This window comes from Danio rerio, chromosome 8, assembly GCF_052040795.2.
Source record: "Danio rerio strain M-AB ecotype USA chromosome 8, GRCz13ab, whole genome shotgun sequence".
In the NCBI taxonomy this organism is placed as follows: Eukaryota; Metazoa; Chordata; class Actinopteri; order Cypriniformes; family Danionidae; genus Danio; species Danio rerio.
Window position 1 is genome coordinate 7,313,584 of NC_141028.1, and position 19,999 is coordinate 7,333,582.

The 19,999-nt window shown below is 33.8% G+C and overlaps 1 protein-coding gene across 4 annotated transcripts in view; it reads right to left on the reverse strand.

Moving 5' to 3' along the window:
• Positions 1-240: 240 nt before the first annotated feature.
• Positions 241-19,999, reverse strand: part of LOC100333709 (leucine-rich repeat transmembrane neuronal protein 4) — a 464,907-nt gene continuing 445,148 nt past the window's right edge. For 3 of the 4 annotated variants that reach the window (XM_087264116.1, XM_087264119.1, XM_087264115.1), the window contains exon 3: positions 241-2,699. In XM_087264116.1, the coding sequence (XP_087120242.1) occupies positions 2,487-2,699 (213 nt within the window). In that variant the 3' untranslated portion in view covers positions 241-2,486. The remainder of the gene's footprint in view (positions 2,700-19,999) is intronic. The other variant, XM_087264117.1, reaches the window with a different exon arrangement.

The window sequence follows — 19,999 nt, forward strand, 5'->3', positions numbered from 1 at the left end:
CAGAATTGCAAAATGTAGACGCCGCCCTTTAGTGTATTTATCATCTGAAACATGCAACCAAACCTATCTAGAGCAATGTGTTTTATGTTTCACAAAAATATAGATAGTGCCCTTTAATGGTTTGTCATCTGAAATGTGCAACAAAACATACCTTAAGTAACGTATTTCACAATCGCAAAATGTAGACAGCGCCCACTAGTGGATTTGTCAACTGAATCGTGCAATGAAACATGCTCGTAGCAACATAATTTACATTTTACTAAAATATACAGAGTGCCCTTCAATGGTTTGTCATCTGAAAAATGTAACAAAACGTAGCCTAATGTAACTATAAAATGTAGACAGCATCTTCTAGTAAATTTGTCATCTATAATGTGCAAAGAAACTAATTCGTAGCACAGTATTTTACATTTCATTAAAATATAGAGCGCACTCTAATGGTTTGTCACTTGAAATGTGCAACAAAACGTACATTAAATAATGTATTTCAGAACAGCAAACATGTAGACAGCACCCTCTAGTGGATTTATCATCTGAAACATGCAACGAAACGTTCTTGGAGCAACGTGTTTTACATTTCACAAAAATATAGAGTGCTTTGTAGTGGTTTGTCATCTGAAACGTGATACAAAACGTACCTTAAGTAGCATATTTCAGAATCGCAAAATTTAATCAGCGCCCTCTACTGGATTTATCATCTGAAACGAGCAACGAAACGTACCTGGAGCAACGTGTTTTACATATCACAAAAATATAGAGTGCCTTCTAGTGGTTTGTCATCTGAAACGTGCAACAAAACGTACCTTAAGTAACATATTTCACAATTGCAAAATGTAAACAGCGACCACTAGTGAATCTTTTATCTGAAACAAGCAACAAAACATACCTGGAGCAATATGTTTTGTGTTTCATAAAAAATTTGAGTGCTCTCTAATGGTTTGTCATTTGAAACTTGCAACAAAACGTACATAAAGTAACAAATTTCGGAATTGCAAAATGTAGACGACCCCCTCTATTGGATTCATTATCTGAAACGTGCAACAAAATGTACCCGGAACACTGTGTTAGACATTTCACAAAAATATAGTTCCCTCTAATGGTTTGTCATCTGAAACGTGCAACAAAACGCACCCGGAGCAACGTGTTTTATGTTTCACAAAAATACAGAGTGTCCTCTAATGGTTTGTCATCTAAAATGTCTGACAAAACATAGCCCAAGTAACATATTTCACAATTGCAAAATATAGCAAGCGCCCTCTAGTAAATCTTTTATCTGAAACGAGCAACAAAACATACCTGGGGCAATGTGTTTTACGTTTCATTAAAATATAGAGTCCCTCCTAATGGTTTGTCATCTGAAACATGCAACAAAACGCACATAAAGTAACAGATTTCAGAATTGCAAAATGTAGACAGCAGCCTCTAGTGGATTTATCATCTGAAATGTGCAACGAAACGTACTCGGAGCAACGTGTTTTACGTTTCACAAAAGTACAGAGTGCCCTCTAATGGTTTGACATCTGAAACTTGCAACAAAACGTACATAAAGTAACGAATTTAAGAATTGCAAATGTATACGACACCCTCTACTGGATTTATCATCTGAATCGTGCAACGAAACGTACCTAGAGCATGTTTTACGTTTCAAAACAAAAACATAGAGTGCACTTTAATGGTTTGTCATTTGAATCTTGCAACAAAACGTACATTAAGTAACGCATTTCAAAATTGCAAACTGTTGACAGCGCCCTCTAGTGGATTTATCATCTAAAATGTGCAACAAAATGTACATTAAAGTATGTTTTGGCAGTTTTACAAAAATGCAGGCTGAAGCACATATCTCCAATTAGCCTTTGTTGCAACAAAATAAAATAAATAAAATTAATTAATTAATTTAAAAAATGCAAGATTTTCTGAATTATGGAGTTGAAAATGACTTCAACCAGTGTTCAAATTTATGCACTGGAAATGTATGCAAATTAGTGGGTTTTTTTATTTTAAAAAGTATTATTTTTTGTCTTGTTACTAGTCCAAATATCAAAATAAATAAATAAATAAATATTTCAAAGCAAAATCAAGATTTTACAGATTATTTTGCTTGTTTTAAGGAAAAACTCTTAATTTTTACTTATTTTTTTCTGAAAACAAATGTTTATTTTTTTTTTAATAGAATTTTTTATTCAGTCTAGAAAATGAATTTTAATCTAATAATTTTGCATATTTGGACTAGAAACAAGACAAAAACTCCAAGTAAGAGAAAGGAAAAAAGAAAGAAAGAAAGAAAGAAAGAAAGAAAGAAAGAAAGAAAGAAAGAAAGAAGTCTTAAAATAATTACTAAACTATGTTAATAACTATTAGCTAATTTTAACCCTCTTGATCTGCAGTGTCTGGCCTTAAATCTCAGAAAAACGCATCTGATGTTGATTTCAGTGTATGTATATGTGTGTGTTCAGTCTCCTGAGAGTCTGCAGTCCAGTATTTGGGGCTCACTGCGGCAGGGTGTGGGTGTCTGTCCGAGGGGCTGCAGGCACTGAAGGGTGGAGGTGTTCGCGTGCCCTCAGCCCCTCCAGGCTCTGGGACGGCGGCGGTGGCGGTGGCTCGAAGCCTCTGTTGATGTGCAGCGGCTGATGAGCCTGGCAATAGTCCACGATGGGCTGCTCGTACCTGTAGAAGGCCAGTGTGCTCATCTGCTGCGGGGCCTGAGAGAGACACAAAACACACAAGAGGAGAATGATGAGCGATAATGCAGCGGATAAAGCAGACTGAGAGAGATCTGATGGAGCATCCAGGAGAGCAGATGTGTTGCGTGTGTGTGTGGTGGTGTAAATTAGCGATGAATGATTTCATCAGGGCATTCCACTGTAGTCATGACAATTTCTTTATGAATGATTTGGTTTGTGTTTTTATATAATTACTTTTGTATGTTTTGTATAAGTATATTGTATATTTTAAATATTTCATATTTGTATTTTAAAAGAAAATGCACAAACTATTATTATTATTGTCATTATTATTATTATTATTATTATTAGCTAGCCTAATGTTCGTTAATAATAATTATGGAGTTAAATAAATCTTATGTAATTGTTTCCAGTTTTCTGCATATTTCTTTTTATAATAATAATAATAATAATAATAACAATAATACTACTTCTAATAATAATAATAATTCATTCATTCATTCACACATTCATTGATTTTCTTTTCTGCTTAGTCCCTATTAATAATAATAATAATAATAATAATAATAATAATAATAATAATAATAATAATAAAAATAATAATAGTTTACGATTTTCTGCATATTTATGTTTGACAATGTTTTTTGCCTCAAATTTTGTTCATTGTGAAATGTTTTTTTAATTATATTTATTTATGATTTTAACAATTTTTAAAAATAGATTATGAATCATGAATAAAGAAAATTTGATAATTATGTTGGTATAATAAAAACAACATACAATATTTGCATATATTACAAAAAATAATAATAATAACAATGATAATATTAATAATAATAATAATAATAATAATAATAATAATAATAATAATAATACTTTACGGTTTTCTGTATTATTATTCTTAATAATATATTTAGACTCAAATTTTGTTCTGAAATGAATAATAAATAATTAAAAATATATAAAATAAATAATAAAAACAATTGAATAATAAACCATGAACAATAATATTAGTATAATGATAACATATAACATTATTATTATACGTTATTATTATTATTATTATTATTATTATTATTATTATTATTATGATTATTATTATTGCTGGTATAATAATAGCATATAATATCTGCATATATTAGGTACAATAAATAAATACATAAATAAATAAATAAATAAATAATACTTTTATATATGTATGCAAATTTTATAATTTACATTATTTTTATATTTGGTTAAGTTCAAATAATAGTATAACACATTCGTGCAGTACATCAACTATATTAATTATAATATTTAAATAAAAAAAACATGTTGTTTTTAATCATGTTGGCTTTATTCTTCCAATAATAATCATTATTTTCTTAATGCTCTAATGTAGAATAATCTTAATAAGCAATATATGATCAATTTGCACATATTTGCATTTATCATAATATGCTAAATATATCAATTACAACAAATAATACAATATTTTAAAAACAATATACTAATAAACAAATAAATCTATATATACTAACAAGAGAAAAAAATAAAATAAAGTTTAAAGTCTGATATGGTTATTCTGAATACAAATTCTACATTAGGACAGCAACTGACACAAATGTAATGTATAAATCTCCTATTAAATTTCTGTGTGTCCGGCTGTTCGCCAGTGTATTTAACATTCATATCTTAAAAGAATGTAAACAGACAGGACAAAAAACAAGACATGAATCCATGCCATGGCACAAATACGGCTTTAAAACGCATCAGTGTCCACCCGAGTGTGTGGCGTGCCCGCATAAAACCCCTCTAAAGTGTGTGAAATGTATTTTCAGTGGACTGTGAATGAGTCCCTCTCTCTCATAAGAGGCCCATGAGCTCCACAATCAAGCCCGTAAATACACTCTCCAGACCAATCAAAAGTTTAACACACAGCAAATGGAAAGAGATTGGCAAAGCAGGACGGAGGCTCACTTTCTCCAGCAGTGCCAAAGACACAACACACACACACACACAAACACAATGCACAATATTTTGCTTGAGGATTGATATCGCAATGTGTTTATCCGCAATAGTCAGGATATGATTATGTATTAGGATTAAAAGAGAAAGGCATTATTAAATATTATTATTTTTAAACAATTCATACAATGATGCCCATGTTATTTTATGTTAGATTGTTTACTGTCTGTACCTCAATACTGTTAGACTCTCAAAAATAAATAAATAAATAACCCTCCGTTTACCTTTTATTTTTTGCACTGTTGTTTTTATATATGCTTGCAATTTATTCTAATTTATGCAAGCACATTGCAAAAAAATAAATGAAACAATCTAAATATCAGATTTTTCCAACATCATGCAGCCCTAAAACACACACACACACACACACACACACACACACACACTCACACACACACACACACACACACACACACACACACACACACACACACACACACACACACACACACACACACACACACACACACACACACATACACACTAAACAAGAACAGCATCTGCCAGGTGGAGAATGACAGTGAGTGTTAACAATATTAGACATGGCATGAAGATCAGAAGATCACGCTGAAAAGGGAAAGAGCGTTACGCTTTCTGTAATTAACATCATATTCACATTCAGATTTCCCCCCTCCAACAGACTCCACAAAAGAAAGCCTAATTGCTCCTTTTCAGGCTAATTCTGAGTTTTAACTTCAATTTTTTTTCTCTTTGCAATCATGAACTTGCAATTATGACGTTTTTTAGGTCAGAACTGCAACTGCTCAATATGGCAAAATAAATATCGCAATAGTATAATATGCAATATAAATCAATATATCTAAAAATTCTTTTAAAAAGCATTTTGTAGATTTTGCATATGATTTTCAGAAATAATAAGTCAAAACTAAATCAAAATTAGATTTTTTTATTAGGGCTCGCATGCCAAAGTTGGCCCATAGCAACCTTTGATTTGGCCCGCTTATGCCATCAGAGAAGAGAAGGAGAATGATGGGGATGGTTAAGAGACTGTCATTTCTATTTGAATGTAACATTCGGTTTGCTTTATTGCTAAAAAAACAAACAAAAAAAAACAAAAACTAACTGAGCTGAAATGTTTCAATTAAATGTTTTAAATTAATCAGATTTTTTCTTAAATGTACATACTGTCACCTGACGGATAGAAGACAATGCACAGACATCAGTGAGCAAATGCAGGCAAAGGCAGATTCTGCTTGACTAGTGTATTCAGCGTTGAATTCCAGTGATATAAATGTGATTGTTTTTGTTTATATTGTAGTAAGTTTTAATTAAAACAATTGTACTGCATTAGTTAATACGATTTAAAGTTATTTTTTCTATTTATTTTTAAATATTGTACACAAAAATTACCCATGATAACTTTAATGTAATTTATCTTGATATATTTATCTTCAGCCTCAATGACATTTGGTTTTTGCTCTTCATACGAAAAATTTGGGCATCCCTGAAATAGAAAATGCTTTTTGTTTTAAGAATTTTAGGACATTTGGACTAGAAACAAAACAAAAACTCTAAGTAAAATTGCTAATTTTAAGGCTAACTATAAGTTTTTATTTAGGTTTTTCTCCTTGAAATTATAATCTTGTATTTATGACGCTTTTTGGGAGGGGGTGCAATAAACAGTATAACAATAAATCCAAAAAAATCTTTAAAAAAAGAAGCATTTTCTAGAAATGTAAAAATTGTATATGATTATCAGTAATAATAAGTCAGAATTAAGTGAGTATTTTTCTAAAGCAAGCAAAAATCTACCAATGGGGTATTTCACACCAAAAACAAGATTTTACTTAGCTTATTTGTTTTGTTTCAGTTTATTCATGACAATCAGCGTTTGTATAATGTTATTATTATTAGCAGTATTATTTATTGTTTGCATATTTATATTTGTTTTAATAAAAACAAGTATAGATTTGTCCACCTGTTTGGGAGATGTATGCATCACCATATGGGGCTTAAGAACAGGATGTGTGTTTGGATATAACTCCACAAAACTCCAAGTTTTGACCACACTTCATTATCATTGTTCATTTATTAATTTGGTGGAAATTAGAACTGAATTTAGAAATAGTTTTGAAACAAATCATTGCACTTAAGAAACAAAATTTAATATGTAGACTAATGGATGTCCTCAGTGGAGTGAGTTTTCACTGTTTCTTTACTCCACGAAAGTAAAGGAGTAAAGAGCAAAAGTAAAGTAAAGAGAAAGTAAAAAGGCAGAACGGTGGAGTCTCAAACTGTTTTTTGCCCTAGTAAAGTGTTCAGTTTTTTCACGTACAAAGTCCGCCATGTAAATAGCAAATGTGCCATAGTGCGACGCAACTGTCTCTTAAAAGGAATAGGAAATGAGACTGATTAGTTTAATGCACGTTATACTCAAAACACACCCATTACTCATTAGGAGAACAAGCACATGTAGATAAATAGAGCCCAAAATGTTTGCACCCTAATGCCGAGTTCAGACTACATAATTTTCAAAGTCGTGTCACAGATGTTTTCACACTGCATCACTATCTGCGCTAGCGTTTTGTCGCTGCTTTGTTTACACTGCAAGATGGATCGGCGACAGGGACATTCACATTGCATGGCTTTACTATAGGAAGAATCGCCGACAACTTTGTCTAAACTACGTCTCACAGCCAAAAACACGTAGTATATCTTTTGTTATTAACTACATAATGAGAAAGAAGCCTTTAATGGGGTAGAACATGTACATGTTTGCTCACCTGGGTTTAAAGGGAATTAGCCATTTCTCCTCAACGTTGACAATAAACTAATTTCTTTCTGTATGAAACGTCAAACAGACACAGTTGCTCCTGAGTCCTGTCAAACCTCCACTAGTTTTTCCTCCATTTCGTAGGTCCAAATAAACCGAAAAAGAGCGCTTTTAACTTCTCCCCCAGCCTCCCGCTGGCCTGCAGCAGTTATACACACACGCACACACAAGTGAATGCTGCTCTCTCATTGGCTGTAGGTGATCGCCAATGTTATTTTCAGTCAAAACTCAATTCACACGGCATGATTTGAATCGCCGACAGCTCCAGATATTTAGCATGCCAAATATCTCGCAGGCATCAGCGACTCATCGGCGATTCTCTCAGATCGCGTCTTTGAAAGTTCATACTGTGTAATTGTCACCCACATGCACGAGCAGCGAGTTGCCTGTGATTTCAGGCATTTGTCATTTGGCGATTTCTCAAAACCTGTCGGCGAGCTAAAATCGGGGCTGAAATCACGCAGTCTGAACTAGGCATAACATTGCTTTTTGTTATGCTGTAAGAGCCTAATTTCCTTTGTTAAAAAAAAAAAAAAAAAAAAAAAAAAAATATATATATATATATATATATATATATATATATATATATATATATATTAGCATTAAGTTATAAATTTAAAAAATTGCTTATAAAAATAGCATTTGTACTATTCGAGGAAGTATTGTCTATGTAATACTTATAACATAAAATCCAGATTTTATGTAATACAGTGGTCACTCATTAATCGCAGGAGTTTCGTTCTAAAATTAGCCAACAATAGGTGAAATCCACAAAGTAGTCAGCTTTATTTTTTACAAATATAATATGCTGTAAAACCCCTCACCACACTCTTTTTTCAGATAAGCATTGCCATTTTCATACTTTTCTCTCTTTTTTTGAACATTCGTGTAACTTCTACCTTCCTTTAGCATGTCCAGAAGTTCAACTTTTTGTGTGATAGTTAGATAGATAGTTAAATTGATAGTCAGACTTCCTCTGCCTTCCATTACTTCCATCAAATGTTGTTGGACTGAAGCAAAAATTGGGGAAAAAATCATAAACAACAAAATATGGAAAACTGTTAAATTATATATTATTTTTTTCAGTTTACATATCTTCTCCAGTAATTTGCAGACCTAATTCCGGATTAAATCATGCAGAATTCTGTTTTCCCAATTCTGACCTTCTTCCTTGGATTTTAACAGAGCAAGTGTTAAATAATATTGAGACATGGTGTGAAGATCAGAAGATGACGCTGGAAGAGTGTTACGCTTTCAGTAATTAACATCACATTCAGATTCAGATTTTTTTCTCCCTCAGACAACCTTCACAAAAGAAAGCCTAATTACTCCTTTGAGTCTAATTGGGTTGTAATTAGTACCTTTGGAATGTAGAATGTGATAACATCATTTAAAGTTCGTCATTAAAGAAACCAGGGCTCATAAATGAAGCTTTTTTTTGGCAACTGTGAAGGACGGGTTGTAAAATGTCAGAAATGCTTTAAGTGGGGCTGCCATGGAATTCTGAAAGAAGTGATAGTGGACAAATAAAATCTGCTTTTATTAGATTAAAAGTGACCATGCACGCACATTATTATTAGGCCATTTGATTGGTTTAAGCTGTATATGTATTGTATATTAAATGTATATTCTTATATAGATAAAGAAGGATTGCATTTACTAATTAAAGTTAAAAATCAACTACAGAGTTGCAAACTTTAAATCAGGGTTTTAAAAATATGTTTGTTTTTTATAGGTGGCATAGATTCATTTTTTTATTATAAATTAATCTCACTGTAATCTTGGAATTAATCTAGATTAAAATGGCTCATTAGAAATCTGCCGAAGGCATTCAGAATATATATATAAAATACTATTCAGAATATGTGTGCAACCCAAATAATGACAAAGTGAGTCTTTGAGAACGGGTTTCTCAAGCCAGGTGTCCGTTTTTCGTACATCGCTTATATGATCTAAGATGATTTGGTGGATTCTGGATCTTTTAATCTTGATAACTGATCTCTGGCTAATTTGGTTCTTCAAACAAGTTCGCGAAACAGATTTAAAATGTCTGGATGAACTGATCTGAGATCGCTGCGTGTGTTGTGAAGGACAACTATCTATCGTTCCTCGAAAATCATGATCAGCAATGGGATGATTGGCTGACAGCACAGCAGAGTAATGACATCATCTGATTAATATTCAATTATCCATGTGAGCAAAATTACATAAAATTCGCAGTCAACGGTTTGTTAAATACGATACGCAATAACTTTACAACTTGTTGTGGGCTGCATGCTTGGCTCTTTCATGTGTCAAGAGCAATTTATTTAGTTTTACAGTTAGAGCGGATATTCCTTATCATAGTAGCCATAGTATTATTATAGTAGTCATTTTTTTAATCGGTGTAAAGAATAACTGGATGTTTACAAAAGCATTTTCATATTAGTAAAGGTGTCTGCAACATCAAATCGCTGACATATTAACTGTCATAACATGTTTATGACTGCATAAATGTATTATTGCTTTTAAAAAAGTCACATATTGTTCATGTGTATTATCATAAACAATTGTACTAAAGCAATCTAAAAAGTACATATCAATAAGTTTTCTCTTTGTACCACCAGGTGGCAGTCTTTGTACTTTCATTTCGGGGGTGCAGATTGCATAAGTTTTATTAATAAATAACTTTAATTATTTTGTTAATAACTATGACTTTATATTTATATATATATATATATATATATATATATATATATATATATATATATATATATATACATACATACATATATTTACTATTTTCCCAAGTGTATATAACTACTACTGTAAGAAAACATCAGAATTCGGCACAAACTTTCTGTATTATCTTTGCTTGAACTGAGCCGATCGAATTCTGTTTATGTGAATTGAGCCTGCTGTCGACCAGGTTTGAGCTAGCAGAACTGTTGCTATGACAACAACTCTCGGATCAGTTTGGAAGAACGAAACAATCCTGGATCATGTCCAATCGTCAATAACCAAATCCAGCTAACTGAGTAATCCACGTTTGAAGAACGGACCCCAGGTAGCACAGTATACCAGGGGCTCATCTCCTTTTTCCAAAATGCATCACAAACTTCTAAAGAAACTGTTCTACTATGATAATTGGTGACGCGCCAGCAATGCACCTTAACACGCCTCCTTTTTTAGACCAAAACACCTATGGGCGCACATATGAGCGCAAATGCATTTGCTATTTAAACAGCGTGGTGCAAAACATCAAAACGACTCTTGCGCCGAGCTGAAACTAGCAAACAACAATTGCATCGCACCTTAGGCCAGGTGTAGGGCCCTATATCTCACAAGTTCTCTCAACAGAATTGTATGTTTACAATCTAAACTGACTCACTCTCAATTCTGAGATTAAAAAAGTCAGAAATACAAAATAGCTTTAAATCTCCAGATAAAACATGAAAATGCAAGCAAAAAGTGAATGTAATTAAACTATAACGAATACAAACCTTTCCCACGCAACCCCAAAGTATTTATCTCACAGTTTATGTAATGCAATAGCTTTTTTTCCACTTTCTAAAGATTCTCTCAACAGTTATTTACTTTTTCCTCAATATTCCAAGTTTATTTCTTTAAAAAATTCCAACTGACTTTTTAAATTATTGAAATATTATTATTATTTTGATTATTATTATTATTATTATTACTATTAATAATAATAATAATATTATTAAACTATTTAATATGTGAATATTCCAAGTACGCATTTTATTCATGTTGTAACAAAAACTCAGTGATAGATATTTCACTGCAAAAAAACTCTTGCTATATTTTAGTTGAATCAAGTAAACTTTTCTAGCCATCTCAACTTATATCAGTCAAATAAATTATAATGATAATAAATTAAAAATAGTTGAAACCTGACTAACTAATTAAAATAAGCTAAACTGGCATGGTTAGACTGCAGCCAGTAAATTACTGTAGATTCTACAGGAAACTGTTAACAGTGTACTGTACATTATGTAACTTCAGCTAGTACAAAATGCAGCTGCCAGAGTTCTTACCAGGTCTAGAAAATATGATCATATCTCCCCAATTTTATCCTCCTTACACTGGCTGTCTGTTAAGTTACGTATTGAATTTAAAATATTGCTTCTTACCTATAAAGCTTTAAATAATCTAGCTTCTGTTTATCTAACCAACCTTCTTTCTCGCTACAATCCAACTCGCTCTGTAGGATCTCAAAACTCAGGGCTTCTGGTAGTACCTAGAATGCCAAAGTCGAGTAAAGGAGGTCGAGCCTTCTCATTTATGGCTCCTAAACTAGACTTGACTGCAGCCATGCACAAGGTGTGCCCAACTGAGTCTGGTTTCTCTCGAGGTTTTTTAATTCTTCACTTCCGCCAATTAATGATGCTTTTTCCTCACAGCTGTCACCACTGGCTTGCATGGTTTGGGATCTGTAGAGCTGCGCATCGATGGATTGCTCTTCAGTGTTTGGACTCTCAGTTGTGATTATTAACCACACTAAACTGAGCTAAACTAAACTGAACTTAAACTCTGAAAACTGACCTGACACTGTTTCCATTTACTATGATAGTCTGTATGAAGCTGCTTTGACACAATCTACATTGTAAAAGCGCTGTACAAATAAAGGTTAATTGAATTAAATATAAAAGTCACTGCTAAGAATCTTTTAAAACCTTTCTATTCGTCATCCCTATGTGTGTGTGTGTGTGTGTGTTGTTCCTGGGAAATTGAAGACAGCACACCATACTGCAGTACGTTTGACATTTAAAAAACACAGAAAACAAGCCCCAAACAGGGTCTGCACAGACGGATGATGCGCACATCTCTTCATAAGCAGCATCTAAACAGGCCGCTCGCTCTGTAGACCTGATTTATATGCAGTCCTGGACTCAGGAGAGAAAGCGCTTGCATACTACTGCTTTTATTCGCTTAAATGGAGGGCTTGACTCCATTAAGTGGAGACCACTTATTGCATTACAGCCATTTTGCTGATACTGTGTGTTTGGTTTCCGCTATCCCAACCTCTGCCTCACCGCCGCCTCGAATTGTATATAATTATGTGCTAATTAAGTAATATTACTGTAGCTCTTGACTGTTTTTAAAAGAAGGCTGCAATGATGTGTGAGATAAGCAGGTGAGTTTGTGTACGACTCAACCGCTCGATGCTTGGATTATCAGTTTATTAAAGGAGTAAATGAGTTAATGTGATGTACAATGAAATGTGGGATGTAAACTCAAAGAATTTAGCAAATATTGCATGATTTGTGACCTTATATGCAGTTTTCAGGTTGTATCTTGCAATTTACATGATTAAATATCATTAAATATTTGCATTTCTTTCTTCTGTTAAACATTTAAAAAAAGATATTTTGAAGAATGCTGGTTCCTGGAAACCATTTACATTCATTAGTGGTGTAACGGATCACAAATCTCAGTCAGTCTTGGCAATTTGGTTACAGCAGACTAGCTGTCACGATTACCAGTACTTCATAAGATCGCTGGATCTCATTCACAATAACCATGTGTCACGGTTTATTCTTTATTTAGCCTTCCTTCTATATTATTATTATTATTATTTTTATTATTATTATTCTCCTCCGTGATTTTGTGTTGTGGTGGAGATTGTTTTACTAATTGCTTTTTCTTTTCTTTGAGGCTGGCTCCGCCTTGCACCTGCCGCTAATTTGGCTGGTCGTCTTTATAAGCTGAAGCGGAGTGTGTGTCGTGGGTGGCTCTTTATTTCCAGCGCGTCTGACTGATCCTCGCGATCTTGTCTCTCTTTGGAGAGTATGACCCGTACTTGCTGAGAATCTCTCCCTATCTTGCCCTGATGAAGGTCCGAAACTTCTGTGCGCGTCTTGTGCAGCCGCTGCTGAGGAGCCATGCTGGTGTTGAGCTGTTTCTTTGATCTATGTTTTTTAATCAATATTTTCTTTATGTTTTGTTTGTTTATTTAAGTAATTGCTTTGACTTGGATATTGTTTAATTAATGATTAATATTTCTGTTGCCACCTTAAATTAAATAGGACACGTATCTTCTGGTCTCAAAATAAATAGAGAATTGTAATTCTGGTTTCTGTGTGCTTTTATGTTGCTAACCCCTTCCCTAGACGAGCCTTAAAAAACTGGGGTTCGTAACGCATGGACTACAAATCTGTATTTCTGGACTACATTTTCATACATACACTCCGTTCACACTCACACATGCTTCCTTATTTAGACTGATTACACTCGCACCACTTGAGGATTGTCAGAGACTGATTACACTATTTAAGCAGCAGACTCACTCACTCACTCCCATTGCCGAGTCTTGTTATCTGCCACAGTGACATTAAAATGCGTTTTTCCTGTCTTGTTTTCCTGTGTCTAGACCTTAGCCTTGTTAGCCATTTGTCTTTGTCTGCTGCCTGCCTTACGACCTCTCACCTTTTATTTTGACTACGTTTCTGGATTGCCTTTATACACCTGTATGCACCTGTATTGACCATTGCTCGCCTGACTATCCGAATAAACCTGCAAGAGGATCCAAACTCACTTGTCTGTGTCACTCCCCGTGGTTACACAAGCATGTCACACATACTACACAAAAGCACATTATACAATACAAATTCTACTCTAAATTTAAAAACGTTTCAGCTGAGGGAATGAATGAAAGTTTAAACCGATTTGTTTTACTAAGTGTTCTGTATCGAATAACTAAGATAAAACTTGTGGTGCGTAGGATGGGAATCATCTGACAGAATACTTTGCTTTCCATTTATTACAAAAAAAAAAAAAAAAAAACAGCACCGCAAGAAACTTGGTTTCAACAAATAGATTTTTGTACCTGTAATTTTACTAATATTAAATGAGGAAATAATCACCAGAATATAAATAAATTGTAAAATATTAAGAACAGTGAAAAAAAAATCACTGTTACTACTACTGTTGCTGATAACACTAAATGTAGAAATCTAACATCATAAATTGTGCAACTCCTATTTATTTTCAGTCTCATTTTCAATAAATGATTCACTTATTCACTCATAAAATGTCATGTTTTTTTTGACAAATGATCATTTTTGAAGAATTATTCAGTGGCATGTTATTGATGGCTGGTTGTCGCCACCTATTGGTTAAATAATGCAATTGCTGCCTACAACTTTCATTTTTGAGCGTCAAGTTGAAAGCATTTGACAGTGATTTTAATCTTTAAACATAAACATAATTGATTATAGCTGAAACATAAAAGACTAAAGACTGAGGGCTCTATTTTGATGGTCCATACGCAGAGCGCAAAACGCAGGGCAAAAACGCTTTCAGGGCGTGTCAGAACGCATTTTTGCTAATTTAAGGATGGGAAAATCTGCTTTGTGCTGTGGCGCAGGGTCTAAAAGGGTTGAGTTTTTTTTCTTAATGAGTTATAGGTGTGTTTTGAGAATAAACCAATCAGAGTCTCATCTCCCATTACCTTTAAGAGCCAGCTGTGTCGCGCCATAAGCGCATTTTGACGTAAAGTAAGTTCACTTTCGCTTTTGCTCTCATGGATAGGGAAACCTTACCGCACAGATATCAATTAGCCTATAAATAATTAATTTCGTTTGTTAAGTGCAAAGATTTGTTTCAAAACTATTTCTAAATTCAGTTCTAATTTCCAGCAAACGAATAAATGAACAATAATAACCAAGTGTGGTCAAAATACTGAGTTATATCCAAATACACCTGCCATGCCCCATATGGTCTAAAATTTGACAGGTAGACAAATCTAAGCTTGTTTTTAATAAAACAAATACAAATATGCATATAATAAATAATACTGCTATTAATAATAACATTATACAAAAGCAAATTGAATTAACTGAAAAAGCCTCCTGAGATGAAGAAAGTAAGGCAGGGGTTTTAAATCTTCAAGTAGGCTAGAAATTAATATGTTTTGTAATATTATAATCATTTATATTTATATCCTGTATATATCCTTATATATATATATATATATATATATATATATATATATATATATATATATATATATATATATATATATATATATATATATATCCTTAAGATATGATCTTTTTCACATGTAAAGATATTTGCGTATTGCTCTGCATCTTGTTTGTAGTGTGTAAGCCAGGCGCACTTTGCGCCAGACAATAGACCGACTTTGTTCTGGTCTAAAGAACAGACTATTTACAGTTTCTCAAAATAGCAACGTGCCAAAACACGCCTGCTTTTTTAGACCAGAACTCCTATGGGCGCACATTTGAGCACAAATGCATTTGCTATTTAAACAGTGTGATGCAACACCTCAAAATGACCCTTGCGCCGAGCTAAAAGTAGCAAAAGACTATTGCACCGCCACATTGCGCCGGGTGTATGATAGGGCCCTGAATCTCTTTCTTGATTTTTTGCATTTTTCAAACAAAGATGTGAATGCAGCGATTTGAAGGATTAATAAACATATGCAAATCACCATCATTTATAATCTATGTTGTGTGGATGTTGAGATCCCGATCTTTTATTAATTAATCGTGCACCTTACACTGAATGCATTAATGCAGGCCAAACAAGTAGTGACAGAAAGCCCTTTTAATAACCTAAGAAACCCATCATATCCTGAATAACCCACCACGACTTCTTTTGTCAACATTATAATTTACAAAAAAAGCCTAAATGCTTTCATGCATGGGTTGTGATCCGTACGAATCACAGATCAACCATGACCTATGATACTATGATTGTCAAAGCCCAACAACTTTTAACCTTGAAAAGTAAAAAAAAAAAAGTGACTTTTATTAATATTTGTAAAGGTTTAAAGTGATATATTCTCTGGATTTGAGTTGTATATTACACTACATAAACCTATAGTCGACTTTTCATATCAAAAGTTCAACTGTACAGTTTAACAAAGTGACTTTTATTGGTATTTTAGTAGTTTGAAACAATATATGGAATAACATATAGTAAAATACCAGAAAATGTACTGGTGGTTTGTTACAAGGTTTTTGTAGCGTAATATACAACACCAACTCACACAATAAAGCACTTTTAACCTTGAAAAGTTAAAAAAAAAGTGACTATTATTAAACAAATATAAATAAGTATGCAGTAAATACTGCTACTACTACTAATAATATCATACTAGAGCAAGTTGTCATGAATAAATTGAAAAAGACCCCAAGATGAAGAAGGCATGGAGCTGATGGTTTTTATATTTTTGTAGAAAATTTTTGTAATATTTTATTGCTTTAATTCCTTTTCATTTTTAAAGATATTTGCATATTGCTGTACATCCTGTGTGTTTTAAGCAATGTTTGAGCACGACGCACAACTAACATGCTCTGCACTGGACTTTAGACTGCTCTCAGCTGGTCTACTGTACAGACTACTTTAGGTCCTCAAAATAGAAACACATAACGCACCTCCTTTTTTAGACCAGAACGCCTATGGGCGCACATATAAGTGTAAATGCTTTTGCTATTTAAACAGCGTGGTGCAAAACAGCAAACTGGCTCTTGCGCCGAGCTTAAACTAGCAAACAACAATTGCTTCGTGCCTGGTAGGTGTATGATAGGGCTCTATGGATGTCAAAGCCCAGCAATTTTTAACCTAGAAAAGTAATAAAAAAAAAAAAAAGTGACTTTTTTTAATATTTGTAAAAGTGTAAAGTGATATATTGTCTGGGTTGTTGTTGTATATTACACTACAAAAACCTATAGTCATCTTTTGAGATGGGTTGCGGCTAGAAGGGCATCCGCTGCGTAAAAAACTTGCTGGATAAGTTGGCAGTTCGTTCCGCTGTGGTGACCCCGGATTAATAAAGGGACTAAGCCGACAAGAAAATGAATAAATGAATGAACTTATGATATAAAAAATTCAATTACAATTTTTACAAAGGGACTTTTAACAACATTTTAGTAGTTTAAAATAATATAATGTATATGGAATAATATATAGAGAGTCTGTAAAATACTAGAAAATGTACTGGTGGTTTATTACAAGGTTTTTGTAGCGTAATATACAACATCAACCCAGACAATAAAGCACTTTTAACCTTGAAAAGTTCAAAAAAGTGACTATTATTAACATTTTTAATAGTTTAAAGTTGTTTACACGAAAGATCAAGCTCTCATAATGAATAAATAAATTGGTTAAAATACAAAACAAAACCATGAATCACAAAATTAAAAAAACTGCCAATTTACGGACATTTTTTTACAGTGTATTTCAAAGCATCTGAGAGCGTCTTTGTAACTTACTTAACTAAATCACAATCAACTGCCATTTATTATGACCAACTCTCCAAAGCGACCGCAATAAACTCGAAAAAACTAACGCCATCCCAACATCAGACAGCAGAGACTCATTGTCCAGAGACACGGCGCATGTTCCTTCAGCCGCAATTGAATTACCTAGCAGAAGACAGATCGATTTATGACGAACGCCTGTCAGATTAAATACAGACACTGAGATATGTTTCTGAAATCCACTTTAGGAAGTGGCCGGAGGACTGCGCGTCTGTAATGGCACTCCATTTGTGCGTTTGTTTTCCGTTTCCAGTCCTCATTTGGAGCAGTACATTATGGCGTTTGCAAGCACAGTGGCAGCGGAAAGTGTTTGGACGCTTAAAAATGGATGTCAGTGCATTAGTGAGGGGAGACAGACATTGTGGGCGTGTTGTCAGTTCATTTTTAAATAAATCATACTTGCGTTAATTATTAAACAAGGGGCATGAAGTGTCCGTGAGATGTGGCACTTCAACAGAACTGGCGTGCTGTTTTCTGGCAAGTAACAGATGTTTAAGTTTCAAATGACCAAAAATAGATGCAGTGTATTTGTTCACTGAAGTCATACTTTGTTAGCAAGTCTCAACATTTCCTTTTTGATGTCCCAAAGTCTCGCTAGTGTTTTGGACAGAGTTAGTAGATTTAGAAAGACATACCAAACAGTAATTGTATGTATTAATTAGGGATGTAACGGTATTGTAAATACCGTCATACCGCAATATTAATTTTTCTCGATATTACCGAAGTCGCATGACTCGGTAAAACTATAGGTCTTCTGAGAAAATTTGCTCAGGCGAATGAAGCGAACGGGAGGTAGCGAAAACTACAATTCCCATCAGCCCATGCTTGACCATCATCCCTTGCGGTCTGTTGTCGCTACAGATCCAGTAATGCGGAAATGGAGTGTGCTGCTAGAAGCGGGGATGTAAAAGAGCTGGAAAACTCTAAAGAGGGTGTTGTCGCCACGCGCGTACTGAATAGCGGTGTTGGTGCGCGAGTTCTTATCAGCTGTGTTGTCGCGTGCGTACTGAATAGCGGTGTTGTCGCGTGAGTTCTTATCAGCTGTTTTGTCGCGCGAGTTCTTATCAGCTGTGTTGTCGCGCGAGTTCTTATCAGCTGTGTTGTCGCACGAGTTCTTATCAGCTGTGTTGTCGCGCGAGTTCTTATCAGCTGTGTTGTCGTGCGCGTACTGAATAGCAGTGTTGTCAGCACACTGTTCAGATTGATGCAGACATGAGACCTCTATCTTACTCATGGTTTGTCCTCTCAAGTGGGGGAAAGACAATGCACAACGTTACCCACTGCTGTCAACCTGGGCCAAGTCATATCTCTCTTGTCCCAGAAACCTCAGTCCCAAATGAGAGGTTTTTTTTTCTGTTGCAGGGGACATTGTAAATGCCCAGAGATACCAGCTTTTACCAGATTATATTTATATGATAATTTTCCTTTAATCCCATCTCTATCTAAGTGAGTGACTGATTAAATGTTGAATGTGATGAGTTTTCACCAATACTAAATTGAAACTTTATTTTTTTTTTACATGGTTTAATATTTTTTTGTTATTAAAATTGAAGTTCCTGTTTCAAAGCTTACAGATAGATGGCTAATTTGTATGTCATTGACACTTTTGGCACTTTTTTGGAGTATTTTCATAAGTTTTGTTTTTTCCTGTAAATGATTCAATAAATACCGTACCGTGACATTCATACCGAGGTATTACCGTACCGTGAAATTCTGATACCGTTACATCCCTAGTATTAATATTAGGAGTGTAACGGATCACAACTCACAGTTTGGAACTTTATAATAACCCCGCCGAATTATTCGCCCCCTGTTTATTTTTTTTCCCCTCCAATTTCTGTTTAACGAAGAGAAGATATCTTCAACACATTTCTAAACATAATAGTTTTAATAACTAATTTCTAATAACTGATTTGTTTTGACTTTTCCATGATAACAGTAAATAATATTTGACTACATATTTTTCAAAACACTTCTATACAGCTTAAAGTGACATTTAAAGGCTTAACTAGGTTAAATAGGTTAACTGGGCAGGTTAGGGTAATTAGGCAAGTTATTGTATAATGATGGTTTGTTCTGAAGACTATCGAAAAAAAAATTGTTTAAAGGAGCTAATAATTTTGTCTTTAAAATGGTGTTTAAAAATTAAAAACTGCTTTTATTCTAGCTGAAATAAAAAAATAAGACTTTCTCCAGAAGGAAACATATTATCAGACATACTGTGAAAA